Source organism: Tamandua tetradactyla, chromosome 1 (genome assembly GCF_023851605.1).
Source record: "Tamandua tetradactyla isolate mTamTet1 chromosome 1, mTamTet1.pri, whole genome shotgun sequence".
In the NCBI taxonomy this organism is placed as follows: domain Eukaryota; kingdom Metazoa; phylum Chordata; class Mammalia; order Pilosa; family Myrmecophagidae; genus Tamandua; species Tamandua tetradactyla.
In genome coordinates, this window is record NC_135327.1 from 59,758,832 (window position 1) to 59,779,426 (window position 20,595).

A 20,595-nucleotide genomic window follows, 5' to 3' on the forward strand; every position below is an offset into this window, starting at 1 on the left:
GGCCACCACACCTGCTTCAGCAGTAGGCACCGTGGGGGACGGGTTTCAGGCTGGGGGCCAGGCTGCAGCTGGCTGATCGCTGCCCTCCCCACCCCACTTCTGTGCCCTGAGGGCTGGGGTCCGACCCCACGCTGCTCCCCCTCGCCCGCCGCAGTCACACAGGGGTCCTCGGGCAATCGGCCTGCTCAGGGGTGGTCATGCAGCACCGTCCTGGCGGGAGGGGACCACTCCAGGAGCTGCCCCCGCCTCTACTTCCCGCCGATGCTCTCTGGGCTGAGCTTGGCCCCGCGCTGTTGCACGTGCGCGCCGGTGAGGTCCTGCGCAGGCGCGACCAGAGCCAGGAGACTGGGCCACGAGAGGGGCGGGACAAGATCGCCGGGGAAGGGGGGCCGGAAGTGATTAGAGGGCAGAGTAGCGGAGTGCCCCGGAAGCAGTGTTCCCTTCCGAGCCGGTGAGTGCTGGCGTGAGGGATGCGGACTTGGGGGCTGCAGCGGCTCGGGGGCGCGCGGGGGGCGGCGGGTTTACCCCGAAGGGCCGCTGGCAAGCGAAGGGTGGTCTGCCGCGCGGGGCCCAGTCAGGCGTTCGGTGGTCGCCGATGGTCGCTGGGGAACCGGTGCGCGCCGGAGTGCGCGAGAATGTAGCGTAAATCGTTGCAGAGGTAGAGGACGCGCTATCGCGAGGCGCAGCCCCGCCTACTGGGAGTTCGCTCATGGGGGTCTTTAGGATTGAAGCCTGTGCTCCCAGTTAATGGGAAAGTTCACTCTGGGCCCCCCCCCCCTTTTTATTGTATAATATAACGTATATACAAAGCAAAGAAATAAAAAAGCAAGTTTTCAAAGCACTTTTCAACAAGTAATTCCAGGACATCCCAGAGTTTGTCATAGGCTACCATGCGAACCTCAGATTTTTCCTTCTAGGTGCTCCAGGATATAAGAGGCTAGAAGGCTTAAATATTTTTTTGTCACCGCAATGGACTTTTTTTCTTTCTTTTTTGTGAAAAATAACATATATACAAAACAATAAATTTCAAAGCACAGCACTACAATTAGTTATAGAACATATTTCAGACTTTGACATGGGTTAAAATTCCGCAATTTTAGGTTTTTACTTCTAGCTGCTCTAAGATACTGGAGACTAAAAGTAATATCAATTTAATGATTGAGCAATCATATTCATTTATTAAATCCTGTCTTCTCTGTATAACTCCGCCATCACCTTTGATCTTTCTGTCCCTCTCTATGTGGGGTATTTGGGCTATTCCCATTCTAACTTTTTCATGTCAGAAGGGTCTGTCAGTAATAGGTGTAGAGATATGAAACTAACTGATGTTCTAGAGAGGCTGGCCCTTATTGGTTACAGGACTTATCTTGTCCAGGGACCTGTTTGGAGGTGGTAGGTTTCTGGAAAGTTCAGTGCATAGAACCTTTATAGAATCTTATATATTGCCCTAGGTGTTCTACAGGATTGGCTTGAATGGTTTTGGTTGGGGGTTGGCAAGTTATGATAGGTAGCAATGTCTAACTGAAGATTGCATAAGAGTGACCTCCAGAGTAGCCTCTCAACTCTATTTGAACTCTCTCTGCCACTGATACCTTATTTTGTTGTACTTTTCTTCCTCCTCTTGGTCAGAATGGCATTGTTGATCCCACAGTGAGAGTGAGTCCACATCTGAGCAACAAAAGAGGTCCTCGGCCGGTGACTTTTAGGCACACTTATAGGTAGGATAAGCTTTTCTACTACATACGTAAACTTCACAAGAGCAAACCTCAAGATCAAGGGCTTGTCCTGTTGATTTGGGTGTCCTAAAATTTGATGGAGTATCTGGTTTCCTTGTGGTAAAGTTTATTAGTTCCGTATTTTTTCTCTCATCCCTCAAGAAATTTTGGCAATACATTTTGATTATCTGCTTAATATATTCTGGGATATATCCAGGCATTACATTAAGCTAGTCAGGATTAAAGGCCATCATTTTTATTCTGGGCTCCCTGTGTTTCGATTGTTTAAATGAGCTGTCTAGACAGGTTGAGGTAGATTATGTGCTACAGAAAATTTAGGTTCTGGACAAAATAAACCTTTCTTCCTTTGGTCTTAAATAGTAGGTGAAGTTCTAAAATATAGACCATGTCTTCCTTAACCCTCTGTGTTCTAAATTTCCTTAATCCTGACCTGGTCGCCTTCATTCTTATCTCTGAATACCAGGTTATGCAAATATAAAACAGCCTCTCAAAATCCAGAAATAATAATTACCACTCCAGACTAATGTGTCTGCTATAAAAGCTTACAATCAGGGTGCCTGCTTTCTTGTAAGCATTTCCTAAAGGAGTCCATACCATTGTTGTTCTTTTGTTTCTGGCTTATTTTACTTCACCAAATGTCCCACATGTTCATTCACATCCTTGCTTGCCTCACGACTTCATTCCTTTTTTTGTAGCAGCACAACATTCGTTTGTAAGAATACATCATCATTCACCAATCTGCTTCTCAGTCAGTGCATCGTTCAGCCACTTGCATTCATCAGGCCTCATATATAATGCCCAAAGTCCACAGTCCATCAACACTCTCAATTTTGGATAATTTCATTGTTCCCAAGAGAAAGAAAACCAATGAACACACCCTCACCAAATAGGAAATCTTAAACCTCCTCTTAACCCTTGTCCCTCCCCCCATTATTTACCTCTGCTGTTGCTGTGGTTGTGTTGATGGTTTCCTTTTAAACATAGGCCATAGCATGCAATAGCAGTTTTCCCCCTGTACTCAGGACCTAAACACTCTTTGTACATGAATCATATCTTTGAAGTAGTTTTTGCAAGAACTAATGTATATTTCTAGTGTTAATCAGGGGGACCTTTTGGAACTGTTTTTCTTTTCTGTTTTCACCCTGGGAAGTGGCTGAATGTCTTTTATTAATCACCTAATATGGCTCTGCCACGATGACAGGCATAGTTCAAACGCACGTTTTTTAGAAATTCCCTTTGACCCAAGTTTCTGTTGTATTAAACATTTTCTCCTGGCTACTTCTGTACAATGACTATAGGACATAGTTACAAAAAGCACCATGAGTTATGCGTTGGTAAGACATTTATTAATGAAAATAAAGTTTAATTATAAAAGCAGTTCTGGCTAAGGTAACTTGTTTTCCATCTCAGTCCATTTATCCGTGTATGAGTTTTGCTGGATGAGAATGGGTTTATTCATTCTCAGGCAGTCCGTTTTAGGAAAGAATGTATTGGAAGTTGAGGCACAGCAATTGCATACCTTTAAGAGTGTCCTTGCCAGGGCTCCCTTGGGGAGTCCTTGTGCCTGCGTGCCTCAGTTGAAGGTTCCTGCTGTAAAATTTAGATGCCAGCAGCATTTCAAAGAAGCCAAGGGAGACTGTAACTTTGGGTTGGTAACTTAAGTTCTCCAAGCCTCATCCTCTGCTGCTGTAAAATTGGCATAAAAAAAATGGAACAGTCAGGGGACAGGTGGCACACACACATTTGCATGAATGAAGGAAGGTTTATAGGGGAACACTTTCAAAAGTGTGACCAACTTGGGACGATAACCTGGGCTGCTATCTGTGGAGTTACTTCTAACCCCAGTCTCCAAAGGAACAGGGAGGTAGTAGTTTCCAGAAGCAGGAGGGTGTCAGCTAGAGAGGGTTTCCTTGACTGGAAGCATCACCACCAGTTGTGGGACCCCTGGAGAGGAGGGAAATAAATATCCTGCCCTACTGGTCCTTCCTCCACTCTGCTGGAGTTATCCAGCCAGGAGCCAGAGGGTCAGATGGCAATGGTTGGTCATCCAGAACAGGATGCAGAAGGGTAGAAAGTGGGTCTGGAAGAACAAACACTGGAAGATAGCTGGTGTGCAGTGTTACCCCTGCTGTGAGGAATAAATGTTGAGAGTCACTTCAGGAGCTTGGAAGAGACTCCTGGCAGGTGATGACTTGTGCAGACCCAGAGACATCGAGCTCAGCCCTTTACGGGACAAGCAGTGATGTTACTACTGCAGAGCCCTTACCATTTAATGAGCTCCTGTCCAGGCATTGTCAGAGCCTGTCCCTGTGATCATAGAATGTTCTGTCAGATCCCAGTCCTGGGCTCTCACCACTGTCTTGCCTTCTGCTCTGTACCAAACTGTGCCCAGTAAATAAACCCTCTGAGGAGAAATTGGAGTCAGCTTTTCTGGGCACCCACTGCATGGCGTAAACCAGTGCTGCCTGACAGAACTTTCTGTGATGACGGAAAGGTTCTAATCTGCAGTGTCCCCTGTGGCAGCTACGGTGGCCATGAGCACTCGAAATGAGGAGCTGGACTTTAAGTTTTGCTTTTCATTAACTTGAACATAAGTACCACTTTTGGCTGGTAGTTACCATTTTGGAAAAGTGCAGGTGTAGTTTTGTAGGAAGGCAAACAGACCACCAAAAAGCAGGAGACAAAGGTGAATTTATTGTTTGCTTGGCATGGGAGGGGCACAGCACTCGGGTATGAGGTCAGGCGTCTACCCAAACAGAAATCAGAAAGGCAAAATAGAGGATGTATGCCCAATTAAGCAACATTCTGAGTTGAGGTCTCAGGACTGCTGCTTCAGGTGTCCAGGCAGCAGTACTGGGAAGCCTGGGTTCAGGTGCATCCGGGATGAGGGGTACGTAGCTTCCAGCAGGCTTAGCAGGGTGATGCGTGGACTTGTGCCTGGTGAGTCGTTTTCCTCAGACCTCTGCCCTCACTCTCCACTCCCACCCCTTCCCATCTCTGTGACTGCGAGTAAGTTACTTCATCTCTTTTTGCCTCTGTTTTGTCCTCTGTAAATTGGGGATATAAAAGTACTTTTTTCACAGAGTTGTTATGAGGACTAAAGACGTTAATCCTCGAAAAATACCTTGCGCAGTATCTGCACAGAGTGAGGCGCTCAGAAGCCAGCTGCTTTATTACTATTGGTTGCTTCTCTTTTTTATTTGTTGTTCTACAGATGTTCATCTAGCGTCACTTGGCATACAAGGTCCAGTAATGTCCTTACAGTTGTCTTCCCCTCGCATAGTGCCAGACCTTGGCAGACCCTCAGGAAATAATTGTTTTAACGTGAAGATACTCTCAGTCAAGGAAGAAGAACCTTCTGATTGCTCGCCTGGCCCTAATAATATGACCAACATTTACCAAGCGCCCAGCACCAGCCAGACCCTGCACCAACCCAAGGCAATTTGAGAAGTAACTCAAAGTGTACCCCAGAGTGAACCCTGGGGGTACGTGTACACTTTGATCTGTTTCGACATTTCTACATACCATCACTGCAGCCCAGAGAACACATTCCCATCACATCCTAAGGATTCTTGTGCTCCCTTGTCATCCATCCTGCCCTCCCCCACGCAGGTGTCCATGGTCTTCCTCTCACTGTAGATTAGGTTAGATTAGGTTGCATTTTTTAGAATTATACATAAATGGGATCTTACGCCATGTGGCCTTTTTGACCCAGATTCTTTGACTCAGTGTTAACAGTTTTGCACTCCATGTGTGTGGTTATGAGGGCTGGAAGCCAGTTCCTTCTTGCCGGAAGCAAGCCTCCCAGCTCACCTGTGCACTCACCTACTTGTGAACTTTGGGTTGTTTCTGCGAACATTTATGTACAATCCTTTGTGCGGGTGCTGGGCTGGGTGTTCTTTTGTGTGTTTACTTTTTAAAGAATCTGTCAAACTGTTTTCTAAAATGACTACAGTTTGCATTCTCACCAGCAGTGGCGAGAATTCCCATTGTCCACATTTTAGTTAATACTTGGGATGGTCTTTTTTTTTTTTTTTTAGCCATTCTTGTGCAGTGGTGTCTTGTGGTTGTTTTTTTGACATTTGCATTTTCCTGAGGACTAATGATATTGGGTGTCTTTTCATATGCTTCTTTGCCACTCACATTTCTCTTGTAATGTGTCAATTCACATCTTTTAAAGCCCATTTTTATTTGTGCTATTCCTTATTATTGAGTTGTTATAGCATTCTTTCTATTGTCTAGATACAAGTTCTTTGATCTCCTAGTCTGTGGGTTACATTTTTATTTTCTTCATGTTGATTTAGGAACAACAAACATTTTTAATTTTGAAGAAGCTCAGATTATCCCCTTTTTCTTTTATGGTTCCTGCTTTTTCATGAGTTCTATTTAAGAAACCTTTGCCAACTCCAGGATTTAAAAGATTTTGTTCTATGTTTTCTTCTAGAAATTTTATAATTTTAGGTCATGCGTGTATGTCTGCAATCAATTTTGAGTTGATTTTTCTGTAAGGTCCTGGAAAGGTTCTGGTAAGGTGGTAAGGCTCATTTTTTTCCCATATAGACACCCAGTCGATACAGCATCATTGGTTAAAAAATCCACCCTTTCCCTGTGGCACTGCCTAGCACCTTTCTTAGAAAGCACTTGGCCCTACCTGCCAGCCTCTCCCTGCTGCCCCACTCCATCTTGCTAGCACCCAGTTGCTTGATTACTGCAGCAAGTCTTGAGATCAGATAGAGTCAGTCCTCCAACTTCACTTTTTCTGAATTTGTCCTGGTTATTCTGGGTTCTTTGTACTTCCATTTACATTTCAGAATCCAGCTTTACAATTCCTACCACCCACCCCACCCACCCCAAAAAAATGCCAATGCCTGTTAGCATTTTGATTGGGAGCTTGTGAATCTATAGGTAATTTGGAGAAAATTGTCTAAATAATTTTAAGTCTCCCCATCCATGGACATACTAGAGCTTTCCATTTACTTAGACCTTCTTTAATTTCTCTCAGCAAAATTTATAGTTTTCCAGGGAGAGATCTTGAATGTTTATTGTTAGATTTATTCCTAGGTACATCTTGTTTGGGGCACTACTGTGAATGGGATTGTTTTCCTAATTTCATTTTCCAGTTGTTTGCTTCTAGTATATAAACATACAGTTGATTTTTGTTAACCTTGTAACTGGCAGCCTTGATTTAACTCATTTATTAATTCTAGATGTTGATTTTCTGTGGAAATATTTATGTCTTGTGCAGATAGGGACAGTTTTACTTCTTCCTCCTTTCCCCCCCTATTGCGTTGTCTAAAGCTTCCAGCCAGGACAGTGCTGCCTAGAAGAGGTGAACTTGGGAACTCTTGCCTTATTCTCCATCTCAGGGAAACACTGAGTCTTTCCTGTTGTGTGTGACACCGGCTGGAGGCCTTTGGACTGTATGTCCTTCCCCAGTCTGAGGATGTGCCCTTCAGATTCCAATTTGCTGAGGTTTCCTGTTTTGTCCCTAATCAGGCATAGTTTTCAAGACTTGTCGAATGCTGTCCTGTGCGTGATCATGGGTCTCCTTGAGATGGTGGAGCCCAGTGGTGTTTTCACTGTCGGCATGACCCGTGACCCTGGTCCCTGGTGTGACCCTGCTTGGTCAGAGTTCATCATCCTTTCTGACTTACTAAATTCAGCTTGGTAATGCTTGCTGAGGACTTTTTGCATCTGTATCCATGAGGGATATTGGTCTGTAATTTTCCTTTTTTTGCCATGTCAGGGTTTGATACTGGGGTTATGAACTAGCCTTGCAAAATGAGTCATGTGGTGTTCTCACCCTCTGTTTTCTGAAGTAGTTTGTATAAGATTGGTGTTATTTCTTCCTTGAATGCTTGATAGAATTTACAGTTAAACAATTGGAGCCTGGGATATTCTTGTGGGGAGTGAGTTGTTACATTTGTTGATAGAGCTGTCCTCAGCACTCTGGCTCATACCTGCAGGGTCTGTGTTGATAACCGTTTTAGTCCTGGCCTTGGTAAATTGTGCTTTCTCTTTTTCTCTCTGTCATTCAAGCTAGAGGCTGTGAATTTTCTTTATCTTTTCACTGAGCCAGTTTTTGCTTTGTTTTTTCTATTGTGTTTTTTATTTCATTTCTGCTCTTTACTATTTCCTTTCTTCTATTTACTTTAGGCTTGCTTTTTTATTTCCTGCTTTGGAAGTTTAGGTCACTGATTTTGGATTTCTTCTTTACTAACATAAACATTTAGAGCTATGGATTTCCCTTGAAGAACTGCTTTGGCTGCATCCCTTGAACTTTATGGTATTTTTATTATCATTCAATTTGAAATACTAATTTCCTCTTTGACCTATATTTAGAAGAGTGTGGTTAATTTCCAGATATCTGGGGTTTTCCTATATGGACTTTATCCTTTTAAATTTATTGTCTTGCTTTATGATGAGCTTATGGGTTATCTTGCTGATGTTCCACATGCCCTTGAAAATACAGTATGTTCTGTAAATGTCAAGTAGATCAATATTGTAGGACTTACTGTTTAGGTTTTCTATGTCTTCACTGTTTTTTTTTTTTTTTAACTTTTTTTATTGTATAGTATAACACATATACATAGCAAAGAAATAAAAAAGAAATAGTTTTCAAAGCACTCTTCAACAAGTGGTTACAGGACAGATTCCAGAGTTTGTCATGGGCTACCAGATGATCCTCTCATATTTTTCCTTCTAGCTGCTCCAGAATGTAGGAGGCTAGAGGACTTAAATATTTTTTTTCATCACAATCAACTTTTTCTTCCTTCTTTTTTTTTGAAAAGTAACATGTATACAAAAAAAGCTATAAATTTCAAAGCACAGTACTACAATTAGTTGTATTGCATATTTCAGATTTTGACATGGGTTACAATTTCACAATTTTAGGTTTACTTCTAGCTATTCTAAAATACTGGAGACTAAAAGAGGTATCACTTTAATGATTCAGCATTCCTATTCATTTTTTATATCCTGTCTTCTATATATAACTCCACCGTCACATTTGATCATTTCATACCTTTCTTTAGGGTTGTTTGGGCTATGGCAATTATAGATTTTTGATATTGGAAGGGTCTGTCACTAATATGGGGTAGGGAGATGGAACTATCTGATGTTTTGGAGAGGGTGGGCTAGGATTCAGGACTTATCTGAATCAGGGACCCATCTGGAGGTTGTAGGTTTCTGGAAAGTTACTCTAGTGCATGAAACCCTTGTGGAATCTTATATATTACCCTAGGATTGGATGGAATCCTAGGGTTGGGGGTTGGCAGGTTATGATAGGTAGCAAAGTCCACCTAACCTGAAGCCTGCGTAAGAGCAACCTTCAGGGCAGCTCTCGATTCTATTTGAACTCTCTCTGCCACTGATACTTTATTAATTACACTTCTTTCCCCTTTTGGTCAGGATGGAATTGTAGATCCCACGGTGCCAGGTCTGGATTCATCCCTGGAAGTCATCTCCCATGTTTTCTTTCACCCCTGGATGTCATGTCCCACGTAGTGGGTAGGGCAGTGAGTTCACTTGCATAGTAGGGCTTAGAGAAACTGAGGTCACATCTGAGCAACAACAGAGGTCCTCCAGGAGTAACTCTTATGCATGCCTATAGGTAGTCTAAGCTTCTCTGCTACCTACGTAAGCTTCACAAGAGTAAGCCTCATGATCGAGGGAATGGCCTATTGATTTAGGTGTCCCTCAAGTTTAACACAGTTTCAGGGGATTCCCTGATGCTAAGGTTTAATAGTTCCATATTCTTTCTCACCTCCCACAGGGGACTTTGCCAATACTTTTTGACTATCTGGTTAATATACTCTAGGATGTTTCCAGGCATTACAATTATCTATACAGGATTAAAGGACCTCTTTCTTATTCTGTGCTCCCTGCATTTCAATTGTTCAAATGAGCTATACAGATAGATTGAATTAGATTATGCACTACAGAAAATTTCAGCTCCAGATCCAATAAATCTTTCTTCTATTGGTCTGAAAGAGTATGTGTGGTTCTAAAATATAGACAGTGTCTTCCTTACCCCCATGTTCTGAATTACTTTAACCCCAACCTGTTCTTGTCTCTAAATATCAGGTTTTATATTTAAAACAGCCTCTCAAAATCCAGAAATCATAATCACCACTATAGACTTAATGTGTCTATTCTAAAGCTTACAGTCTAGGCCCCTGTTTTCTTATAAGCCTTTTCTTTTTTTTTTTTATTCTTTGTTTTTAAAAATATGGAACGCTTCACGAATTTGCATGTCATCCTTGCACAGAGGCCATGCTAATCTTCTCTGTATTGTTCCAATTTTAGTATATGTGCTGCCGAAGCAAGCACTTATAAGCATTTTCTAAAGGTGACCATACCATTATTGTTCTTTTGTTTCTGGCTCATTTTGTCTCACCAAATGTCCCACATGCTCATTCACGTTGTTGCATGTCTCATGACTTTGTTCCTTTTTGTAGCAGCACAACCTTCGTTCATAAGTATACACCATTGTTTGCCAATCTACTTCTCCATCAGTGCATCATCCTTCAGCCACCTGCATTCATTGGGCATCATGTAGAAGGCCCAAAGTCCGCAGTCCATCAACATTGTCAATTTTAGATAATTTCGTTGTTCCCAAGAGAAAGAAAACCAATAAACATACGCTCGCCAAATACGAAATCTAAACCTCCTCTTAACTCTTGTCCCTCTCCCCATTATTTACCTCTGCTGGTGCTGTGGTAGTGCTGATGGTTTCCTTTTGAACATAGCTCATAGCATGCAATAGCAGTTTTCCCCCTGTACCCTGGGCTTAAACACTCTTTATACAAGAGTCATATCTTTGAAGTAATTCTTCCGAGAACTAATTCATATTTCTAGTGTGAATCCGTGGGACACATAGGTTATACAACTCCTTTCAATCTTGTTCATCTTTAGTATGGTAATGTTACTTCCAGACCCACTAGAGAATCAGCTTTGCTCCTATCTATTCCCTTACATTGGAGTTCAACCTCATTAGCTAACAGTTCACGCATCTCTAGCTTCTATGTATCTCTAAGTCCCCTATATTATGTATTATAAGCCTCTGATTATATCTTTATGCTGCTCATAAAAGTGGAATCATACAGTATCTGTCCTTTTGTGCCTGGCTAATTTCGTTCAGCATTATGTCCTCAAGACTCATCTATCTTGTCATGTGCTTCAGGACGTCATTTTGTCTTACTGCTGCATAGTATTCCATCGTATGTATATAACATATTTTGTTGATCCACTTGTCTGTTGATGGGCATTTGGTTTGTTTCCATCTTTTGGCGATTGTGAATAATGCTCCTATGAACATCGGTGTGCAAGTGTCTGTGTCGTTTCTTTCAGCCTTCTGGGTATATACCAAGTAGTGCTATTGCTGGGTCATAGGGCAACTCAGTATTTCATTTCCTAAGGAACCACCAAACAGTCTTCCATAGTGGCTGCACCATTATACATTCCCACCAGCAGTGCATAAGTGTCCCAGTTTCTCCACATCCTCTCCAACATTTAGTTTCCTGTTTGTTTAATAGCAGCCATTCTTATAGGTGTGAGGTGGTATCTCATTGTAGTCTTGATCTGCATTTCCCTTATAGCCAATGAAAATGAACATCTCTTCATGTGCTTTTGAGCCATCTGTATTTGCTCTTCAGAAAAATGCCTATTCATATCTTTAGCCCCTTTTATAATTTGCTTGTTTGTTCTTTTGTTGTTGAGTTATATGATTTCTTTTATATATACAGGAAATCAAACCTTTGTCCAATATGTCTTCACTGTTTTGTCTTTTGTCTGCTTCTTCTATCAGTTGCTGATAGAAGGATGTTAAAAATTCATATTATAATTTTACAATTGTTTATTTCTCCCTTCCAGTCTGTCTAGATATGCTTTATGTGTTTTAGAGGTCTTGTTAGGCACATATATAATTGTTTTGTCCCCCTAATCAGTTGTTCCTTTTATCATTATGAAATTTTTTTTTCATCTCTGTTAATACTCTTTTTCTTGTAGTCTTATCTGATATTAAAGTAGACACTTTGGTCTTCTTATATATGCTGTGTGCCTGGTCTCTTTTTCTATCCATTCACTTTCAACCTATCTGTGTCTTAATAATTAAAGTTAGTCTCTTGTAGGTCTAACATTTTTTTATCCCTTCTGTCCATCTCTGCTTCTTAATTGGAATGTTTAGACCATTGACATTTATTGGAATTATTCTTTGGTTAGATTTAGATGTACCATTTTATTATTTCTTTTCTGTTTGTCCCCTCTATTTTTTTTTCTCTGTTTCCCCTTTTCTTTTGAATTGTTTGAGTATTTTTTAGCACCCATTTAATTAGTCCATTGGCTTTTTGGATTTATCTCTTTGTATTATTTTTCAGTAGTTATCCTAGGGATTACAAAATACGTATCTGACCTTTCACTATCCACTTGGAGTTGATAACAAGTCACTGCACAGAAAATGGAGAAGTGTTGCCATCGTGTGAATCCCTTCAATCCCCTGTGAAGGGACTATGGTACCATTTTCACGTGTTACTTCTACATATATTGGAAACCTCACTGGGAGTTGTTGTAATTTTTTTCTCTAATCATATTTTAAAACTTTAATGGGGGCAGTGCGATGGTGGCTCAGTGGCAGAATTCGCGCCTGCCATGCCAGAGACCCAGGTTTGATTCCCAGTGCCTGCCCATGTGGGAAAAAAACAAAACAAACAAAAAAACCTTAATAGGGACAAAACAGTTTTTCACATTGACCCAGATCTCCATGCATTCCCAAAGATCTGGGTTACTCTCAGGTGTCATTTTCCTTTAGCCTGAAGAGATTTCCTTAGCATTTCTTGTAGGGCAGGTGTACTGGTGACAATTCTTTTAGTTTCCTACCATCTGAAAATGTACTTATTTTGCCTTCCTTCCTGAAGGATTTTGTCACTGGGTATGGAATTCTGGTTTGACAGTTCTTTTCTTTCAGCTCCTTGTAACTATTGTTCTGTGATGAGTAGATGAAATATACTAAAACAGGAAAAGGACATTAGTGGAACAGCTGGGGAAACCCAGGTGACATATCTGGAGTTTAGTTCATGGTAACATACCAGTGTTGGTTCCTTAGTTTTAACAAATGCACCTTGGTCATGTAAGATGTTAACATTAGGGGAGCTGGCTGAGAAGTTTATGGGAATATCTTTGCACCTTTTCTCTTTATCTAAAATTATTGCAAAGTAGAGTTCATTTTTAAAATACACTCCAGGAAAGATAACAAGAAGAGAGAGAGAACATCTATGTGCAGGCAGGTAGTGGAGGGGAGGGTCTGGCTCCATAGGACAGAGGAGCAGACAAATAAATAACCCTATAAAGAATCATGGAAGCCGGGCCCTCACCGTCAGAGGACGGCAGCATAAATACAGCAAGAGAGGGGCTAGTGCTGGGTTGGGACTGAAGATCTCGATAGTAACTCACGGTTTGCAGCAGATATAGATGTTTAACTTGGGATAAATAGAAATGACTATCAATATAGGCGTGTGGGTGTGCGTGAGTGTGAATGTGCATGTGTAAATGCGTGAGTGTGCACCTGCATGCACTCTGCAGCCCTGTCCATGGAGAGCATGTAGAAGCAGTGAGCCACTGGCTGTAGGCAGGGAACACACACAGCAAGCCTGGAGCATTCTAGCAGCCCGCCGAGAAGAGTGAAGAGCACCAGGCACAGGTCAGGAAGACTCTGCAGCAGCATAGAAGCCTCCTGACTGAGTAGGGACAATCCCAGCAACCAGATAAATGATAATAAGAGTGTAGCTCATTGAAAAAGGAGGGCATAGATCCATAAAAATGACAGCTAAATCAAGTATTGAATGAGGAACAGTATACATGTAGGTCATTTCAAAGCACTTCCCCATAGCACTGACCACCAACAAGGAAAAGAGTGAGCTTCCGTGGCCAAGCAGGCTGGGACCCCCAACCCAGTCTCAGCCTGCACATCACTGACGGACAAACTGGACAGTCAGCAGACGGCAGCGCTGCTGTGTCAGACTCCTGCTGAGCTGCACAGCCTGTGTCTTCTCACGTGGAGATGCCACCAAGAGGGGACACCCTACAGAGTTACTAACTATGTCAGGCATGATGGCCAAGACCAGGCAGCAGCTGGTCCAGCCCGAGGGAGACCCCAGAGCCACACAGGGAGTGTGGCCGGGCCCTCATGTTGTGGGTGGCATGGTGGGCTCTGAGGGCTGTGTAGCAGCAGGGCCACCGTGCCCCACCTGGTGTCGGGGACCACCCTCGGGTGGGGGAAGCTCAGCAAGTGAACCAGGCAGTCAAGCAGTGTGGAGGCAACTTATTCCAGGTGTTCGTGCCTACTGCCAACCTCTGGGACTTTGTGACTGTTTCTAAATTAAAAGTAAAATTGCTCCATGCTAAGGGAAAAACTACCACAAAGAGTGATTCCTGTTCTGGAAGAAAAAGGGGTGAAGGGGTGTGGACTGGGAGGTACCCACAGGGGACCCTGAGGAAGAGGAAGGTTCTGCTTCTTTCTGGGTGTGTTGCATGCAGGCCTGCCTCCCCGTTATTCTTTAAACAGTATGTGTACATTTATATCATACTTAAAAACGAGGCATGTGCACATGGAATGGGGACATCTGGGAGAAGGTGGCCAGATAATCATCAGATGCCGCCTAAGTGGCCCGAGATGAGTGAAAATCTGCTCACGTTTCTTGTACTCACATGTGTGGACCTGCTGCAGTTTGGTCATGGGACTAGCCTATTTCACTCCCAGCTGTCCCTGTCTCCTGTACAGATGGGGAGACTGAGGCAAGATTGGTGAGTTCACTTCCCAGGGGCCGCACCGCAGATAAGAGCCAAAGGTGGGCTTCAGAGTCCAGGGGCGTCGCCTCTGCCTTCATTATTTAGTATTCTTACTTTAATCCAGGTTAACGATTTTAAAATGCACAAAATCAAACGCTCAGTATCATTTGCATAAATGGGTGTTGAATTTGTAAGCACTTGTGACCTAAGATTCTGATTTTCGTTTAGCAGATGTCTGGTGGTCTGTAGGGGGGATGTCAGTGTTACAGGGAATTTAATGATTTAAATCTTTTAGACAGAAAACCTGCCCCAAGTAGTGCATAGGCTGAGAGGACAGACAGACACCTGGTGACCCGCGGCAGCCGTGCTTGGGTGAGACCAACGTGCCTGTTCGTTTGTTTCCTTGTTTCAGAAACATGTGTTGAGCTTCTGCTGTGAACTGGACAGTCTTCTTTGGGATTCTTTGGTGTTCAACTGATGTTTAAACTCAGCCTTGTTTCTTTTTTTTTCCAGTTTGACTTTTGCCAGGGTCATGATTGCGGCAGGATTGTGGGCCAGGCTGGGGGGACTGGGGCGCGGGGGCCGCCTCCTGTCTGCCAACTGCGTGGCCCACACCAGGCACCAGGAGCCGCAGGGGAAGAAACTGCTTTCAGAAAAGAAACTGGTAAGGCCTCTGGACTTCAAGGGACATACCTTCCTCCTCCCTCTGGGAGCACCGGGACCGTCATTACTTTGTCTTCACTGACCTGATTTTTGCACCAGAAGAACACATACAGGAAGCTTCTTGAAAATGCTGCAATGAAACTAACGTCTGTGTGTGAGCCAAGGATGGCAGTGGTCTAAACGCCAGGCCAGGAGGGGGTGCCAGGACAGGGTGCCAGAACCGGGTGTCAGGGCCTTTAAAAGCACCAACTCTTCTGAGCTGGGTGGGCCATGTGGGTGCATATTTCATCATTCACCTAGATGTCCTGTTAGGTGTACTCCTCTGTACGTGTGAATAGTTTCTAATTTAAAACATCTGGGGGTGGAGCTGGACCTTTCCTTTTATAGCCTTTAAGCCTCACAAGTTTTTCTTGTTATGTTGACTGAAATAGTCTATTCAAGTTTAAACATCAATGACCTTTGACTAAATTTAAGGAAATATGTACCGATGACCTGTTTTGTTTCCTCCTACATGCAGAGGTTCCAGATAAGCATTACTAGGACAAACAGCACTTCCTTTGGGCAAAAAAACACTTTGATATTGAGTATATTTACTCAAATAGCTGAAATTTGTGCATGGTTTCTTTCTCTCCCCCAAAATGTAAAAATTGAATCCAAGTGACTGATTTTGATAGTGTTGGCACACGTCAGAATTGTATATTCAGAGTTTGAAGTAGTAATTCATGGTTTTCCCATGTGACGGTGCCAAAAGACACTGAAGGTATCTGTGTAATGTCTTGAAGAAAAGAGCATTTATGAAATGGTGGATGGGAGGTACAGAGGGCCGGGAGGCCTGGCTGAGGGGCTGCAGAGACCCACTAGGGCCTGGGGAGACGCCTGTCCTGTGCCCATGGCAAGGAGAGCAGCTGATGCCCTTTGAGGCCTCCTGGCTTGGGCACAGGCCTCGGCTGGAACTGCATGCTGGGCCTCGGGCGGCTGAACCCTCAGGTGTTAGTATGTCTTAAATATTAACCTAGCTGGTTAGTTCTCATTCATTAGCTGCAGTGTGCCTAGCTTAGGGACCTGTAGAGAAATTTACTCTCAGTTAAGGGGCTCTGCTTATATCAGTACATTTTAAAAATAAGCCCCATTTTAGCCAGGCCATATAAAATGCTCTTTCTTTGTAATTGGGAACCTAATTATCGCCCCAAGAAAGCCTCTGACTTGCTCCTTCAGTACTGCATCCTAAAGAACTTTATTTAAGGAATAGACTTTATTTAAGGAATTTTTCTAATCAACTCTCATTTTCAGAATGAGAGGTCAGAAATGTTGAGTGAGCATTGAAGTGGGACCACCCCTTACATGTGTTTTGGATTTACATTTGCTATAAATGCTAGTAACTTGTGTTATTTAGATTTGTACTGTAGGAGAGATTACCAGTATTAATATGATTAACTTTTAATTTTAAAAGACTATTATAGATGGAAAAGGTACATTTCAGACAGATGTTTATTCTCTTGAAAGAATTTTAAATTATTCATGATGCCGGAGACTGTGTTGTGCTCTGTTAGAAAAGGTACTTTGTGGACCATCGGAGAGTGTGTGTCCGTGGGGGAAACGGCGGCAACGGAATGAGCTGCTTCCACAGCGAGCCCAGAAAGGAGTTTGGGGGCCCCGATGGTGGTGATGGGGGCAGCGGCGGCCACATCATCCTGAGAGGCAGGTGCCTGGGGAGGTGCCAGCATCTGCGTCTTTGGGGTCTAAAGCTTTGCCCTCTTTTCCCAGCCTGAATTCAAATGTAAAAGCTGATGTATGAACGTTACTTGTGTTAAATCACATGGCTATTCACTTATAAATATCTCACAAAAAAACAACTTTAGAGGAAAATAAGAAATTAGTTTTTAAAAACATCACATTGCTCATGCAGAAATAACTTCTGCTTTAGTTTCACTCCGTGCCCTGTGTGTGTTAATGTTTTAAAGCCACACAGAAGAGTGGATGACGCGCAGGCAATGGCATTTAACACGAGGAATGTGACAGTCCTTTTCTTGCTTCTAGTTGACAGGCAGATGAAGTCACTGTCCTCAGTCCTTTCACGGTACCAGGGCTTCAACGGAGAGGACGGTGGCCGGAAAAACTGCTACGGGCGCAATGGCAGGCCCCTCTATGTCCAGGTACGCTGAGACCCTGGCCGGCTACCCTGGTCCTGTTGTGCAGTGCTGGGGCGAGTCTAGGGTCTCCCTTCAACCCGAAATAGGCCAGCAGGAGAAGGAAACGCAGATGCCAAAGCAGACAGATGGAGAGACGGGGAGGCCAGTGCAGACCTCCAGAAAGCAAAGCTGCACGCAGCGCCTTTTGTACTGTCTTGTACCAGGTGCATGTATTAACTAGTCACGAAACCATGAAACAAGAATTTGTTAAAAGAGGCACCCACAAAACCACTCTTCCTTGAGCCCCTCAGCCCCGTGAGTAGCCCCTCTGTCTGAGGAGGCTGTTGTCACCCACCAGACCTCATGGGGCACCCCCTTTGTGAGCCAAGAGTTTATACTCCTCTTGGATCACCTCACATTCTTTTCTGATGCTTCAGTTCACCTTGGGTTTTAGAAACATGATTAGAAAAAGACTCGTGTGCCGTCTGCAATGTGTGTAAGGCCCTGGGGCCTTTTCCGTCGTTTGCGTAGCTCTGAGGAGCAGAGCTCAGCTGTCCCCCCAGCTCCTCTTCCTGTCCCAGATTTGGCCGCCAACATGCGATACACACTGCACTGCCTGCGGTTCTTTTAGTGTTGGCCGAGCATTTAACTCCCTGGTCAAGCACTTAGCCCTCTGACGCTTTCCTCTCTTGCAGGTCCCCTTAGGGACACTAGTGAAGGAGGGAGGTGAAGTCGTGGCCGACCTCTGTTGCCCTGGTGATGAGTATGTGGCGGCACTGGGGGGCATGGGAGGAAAGGGCAACCGCTTCTTCCTGGCCAACGATAACCGTGCCCCAGTCACCTGCACCCCTGGGCAGCCTGGTCAAGAGCGTGTTCTCCTCCTGGAACTCAAGACGGTGGCACACGCAGGGCTGGTAGGTCCATCTGCTGCTGCCTGACCACCTGCATGAGGAATGGCTATGTTTTATAGACATTTGACTCTGGAAAATGTGTTCTCCCTGGATGGTGGCACAAGTTCCTGTTCCTAGAATAGGAGCAGAAATTTGTAGCTCAACTTTTTCCAGTCAGTGGGCTGTTAAGTTTAAATGAGCATGTGCTCTCATTTATCATTCATCCCTGATATTGAAGTTCTCCCTTTGATCTTAGTTACCAACTTTCTGCCATAACAAAGTCACTTCCTTATGTGACTTAGAATGACTAAGGACGTGACTATCTTAATTTTTTCTTTCTCAGGTTGGATTCCCCAACGCTGGCAAGTCTTCACTGCTCCGTGCAGTTTCAAATGCCAGACCCACCGTGGCTCCTTACCCATTCACAACCTTAAATCCCCACGTTGGAATCATTCACTACGAAGGCTACCAACAGATCGCAGGTCAGGCTTCTGGAATTCTGCCGAAAGATGAGAATGATTTGCTTTGAACAGTAGGGGTGATTCAGGAAAGTGGTAGTACCATTCTTAAATTTAACTTCCTATTTAAATGTAACATTATTTTTCCTAATTTAAAAAATGTCGGTGAGTCTTTTATCTATCCAAATTCGGTCTTAGATTTGTTTCATACCCCATCCCTCAGAAATCTTTTAGTAGCTATTCAGGAATTTGAGTTTAAGCTTCAAATCTGAAAACATTATTTCTTCTCTCTGCCTTTATTCTTCTTTCTTCTTTGGTGCCTTAGCATCAGTCAGGCAGACAATATGGGATTTAAAAAGCTTTTCCTGTACCTTTTTAAGAGAATAAAACTTTTTTCCCAGAAGATAATGTACCCGTTAAAAATAGTAAGCCTGCTGATAATGTTATTTGTATAGCACTTTATATTTGCAGAGTACTCTATAATAATTTCTATCAATAATCAAATTATTAATAGAGTACAGGAAGCCATTTTCCCCATTTTTGAGTAATCTGAAGGCAGAAAGGCTAGAATTTGTTAAATATTCCTTATTAGATTGCTCCATCACCAAACTTGTCACCCAAATATTTCAAAGCATTTTGCAGAACTGTGAGCTGAACACCCTGGGTGTCATTGACGAGTCACTCAGACAGTAAGTTGAGCTTCTTCAGTTTAATGTTCCTTGAAAGGAACGTTTTAAAACTCAGGAAATTTGGCATGGCCACATGCTCCAGGTTCCCCCTCCCAGAGACAAGGGCAGCAGTGTTCTCTGCACAGAGGCCTCACCCACTGGGCCTGGCACCCTGTCCCCCCACAGCGGTGACCTCTGCCTGGAGGCCTCACCTGCTGGGCCTGGTGCCCTGTCCCCCCTGCAGCAGTGGCCTCTGCACAGAGGCCTCACCCACTGGGCCTGGTGTCCTGTTCCCCACAGTGGCTGACATCCCTGGCATCATCCGAGGCGCACACCGGAACAGGGGCCTGGGGCTTGCCTTCCTGAGGCACATTGAGCGCTGCCACTTCCTCCTGTTCGTGGTAGATCTTTCCTTGCCAGAGCCATGGACTCAGATTGAGGCCTTAAAATACGAGCTGGAGAAGTATGGAAAAGGCCTGTCTGAGAGACCCCACGTCATCGTGGGGAACAAAGCGGATCTCCCCGAGGCCAGAGCCCACCTCCCTGAGCTGCGGGCCCGCCTAGGACAGAGGGTAATTGCACTGTCGGCCACCACTGGGCAGAACCTGGAGGAGCTGCTACTACATCTGAAGGAGCTCCATGACCAGGTTGCGGGGGCTGAGCTGAGCCAGGGCCGTGAGTCCCTGAGGTGGTAGTGGGGCCACCGGCTCCTGCCAGGGACTGAGCACCACGCTCAGGAGCCGGCCAAGGAATGGTGGGGCTGGGGCCTGAGCAGAATGTTGAGGGTGTTCCAGTTGCTGCACAAATAAAGCCTCGTTACCAAACGGTAGTGCCTCTGACCGTGCAGAAGGAAGTCCTGGAAAAGGGGGTGAGCATGAGTGTCAACTGGGAGCTTCCCTTGAATGCACCCCAACACCCAGTCTGCTCCCCAGTGCTTCACAGCCCTGTCAGCGTCATGGGCTGTTTTGCTGAGATGGGACTCATTTGTGTTAATTAGCACCTTTAAATAGCCCTAGGACCCACATTGCTGACAGATATAAAATGTTGCTGAGCATGCAGACTCTGTGGGGAGTTGAGCAGAAGCAGCTCAGCAGGTGCAACTCCTGGCTTCTCCACACTGTCTCCCTCTGTTTTGACAGCCAGTCACAGGGTAGACCCCTTCTAGATAGGGGTTATCCAGCTGCCCGCCCAACCCCCCATGCACCGATGCCAGAGCACATGGCCACACTGCACCCGCTCAGCTGCAGAGGTGGCACACAACAGCGGAA

At 44.3% G+C, this 20,595-nt stretch overlaps 1 protein-coding gene and 1 non-coding gene across 2 annotated transcripts; one reads left to right on the plus strand and one right to left on the minus strand.

Annotated features, from left to right (window-relative positions):
• The first annotated feature begins 432 nt into the window (after positions 1–432).
• On the plus strand, positions 433–20,492 carry MTG2 (mitochondrial ribosome associated GTPase 2). The gene is made up of 8 exons (XM_077117081.1): positions 433–451; positions 1,630–1,718; positions 15,033–15,183; positions 16,733–16,880; positions 17,220–17,335; positions 18,007–18,225; positions 18,545–18,683; positions 19,628–20,492. Exons 3-8 carry the CDS (start codon positions 15,052–15,054, stop codon positions 20,020–20,022), a joined length of 1,149 nt encoding a protein of 382 aa, XP_076973196.1. The 5' UTR covers positions 433–451; positions 1,630–1,718; positions 15,033–15,051; the 3' UTR covers positions 20,023–20,492.
• Positions 9,961–10,067, minus strand: LOC143652504 (U6 spliceosomal RNA). The gene has a single exon (XR_013160734.1). It is a non-coding gene; the product is annotated as a U6 spliceosomal RNA (small nuclear RNA).
• Positions 20,493–20,595: the final 103 nt, after the last annotated feature.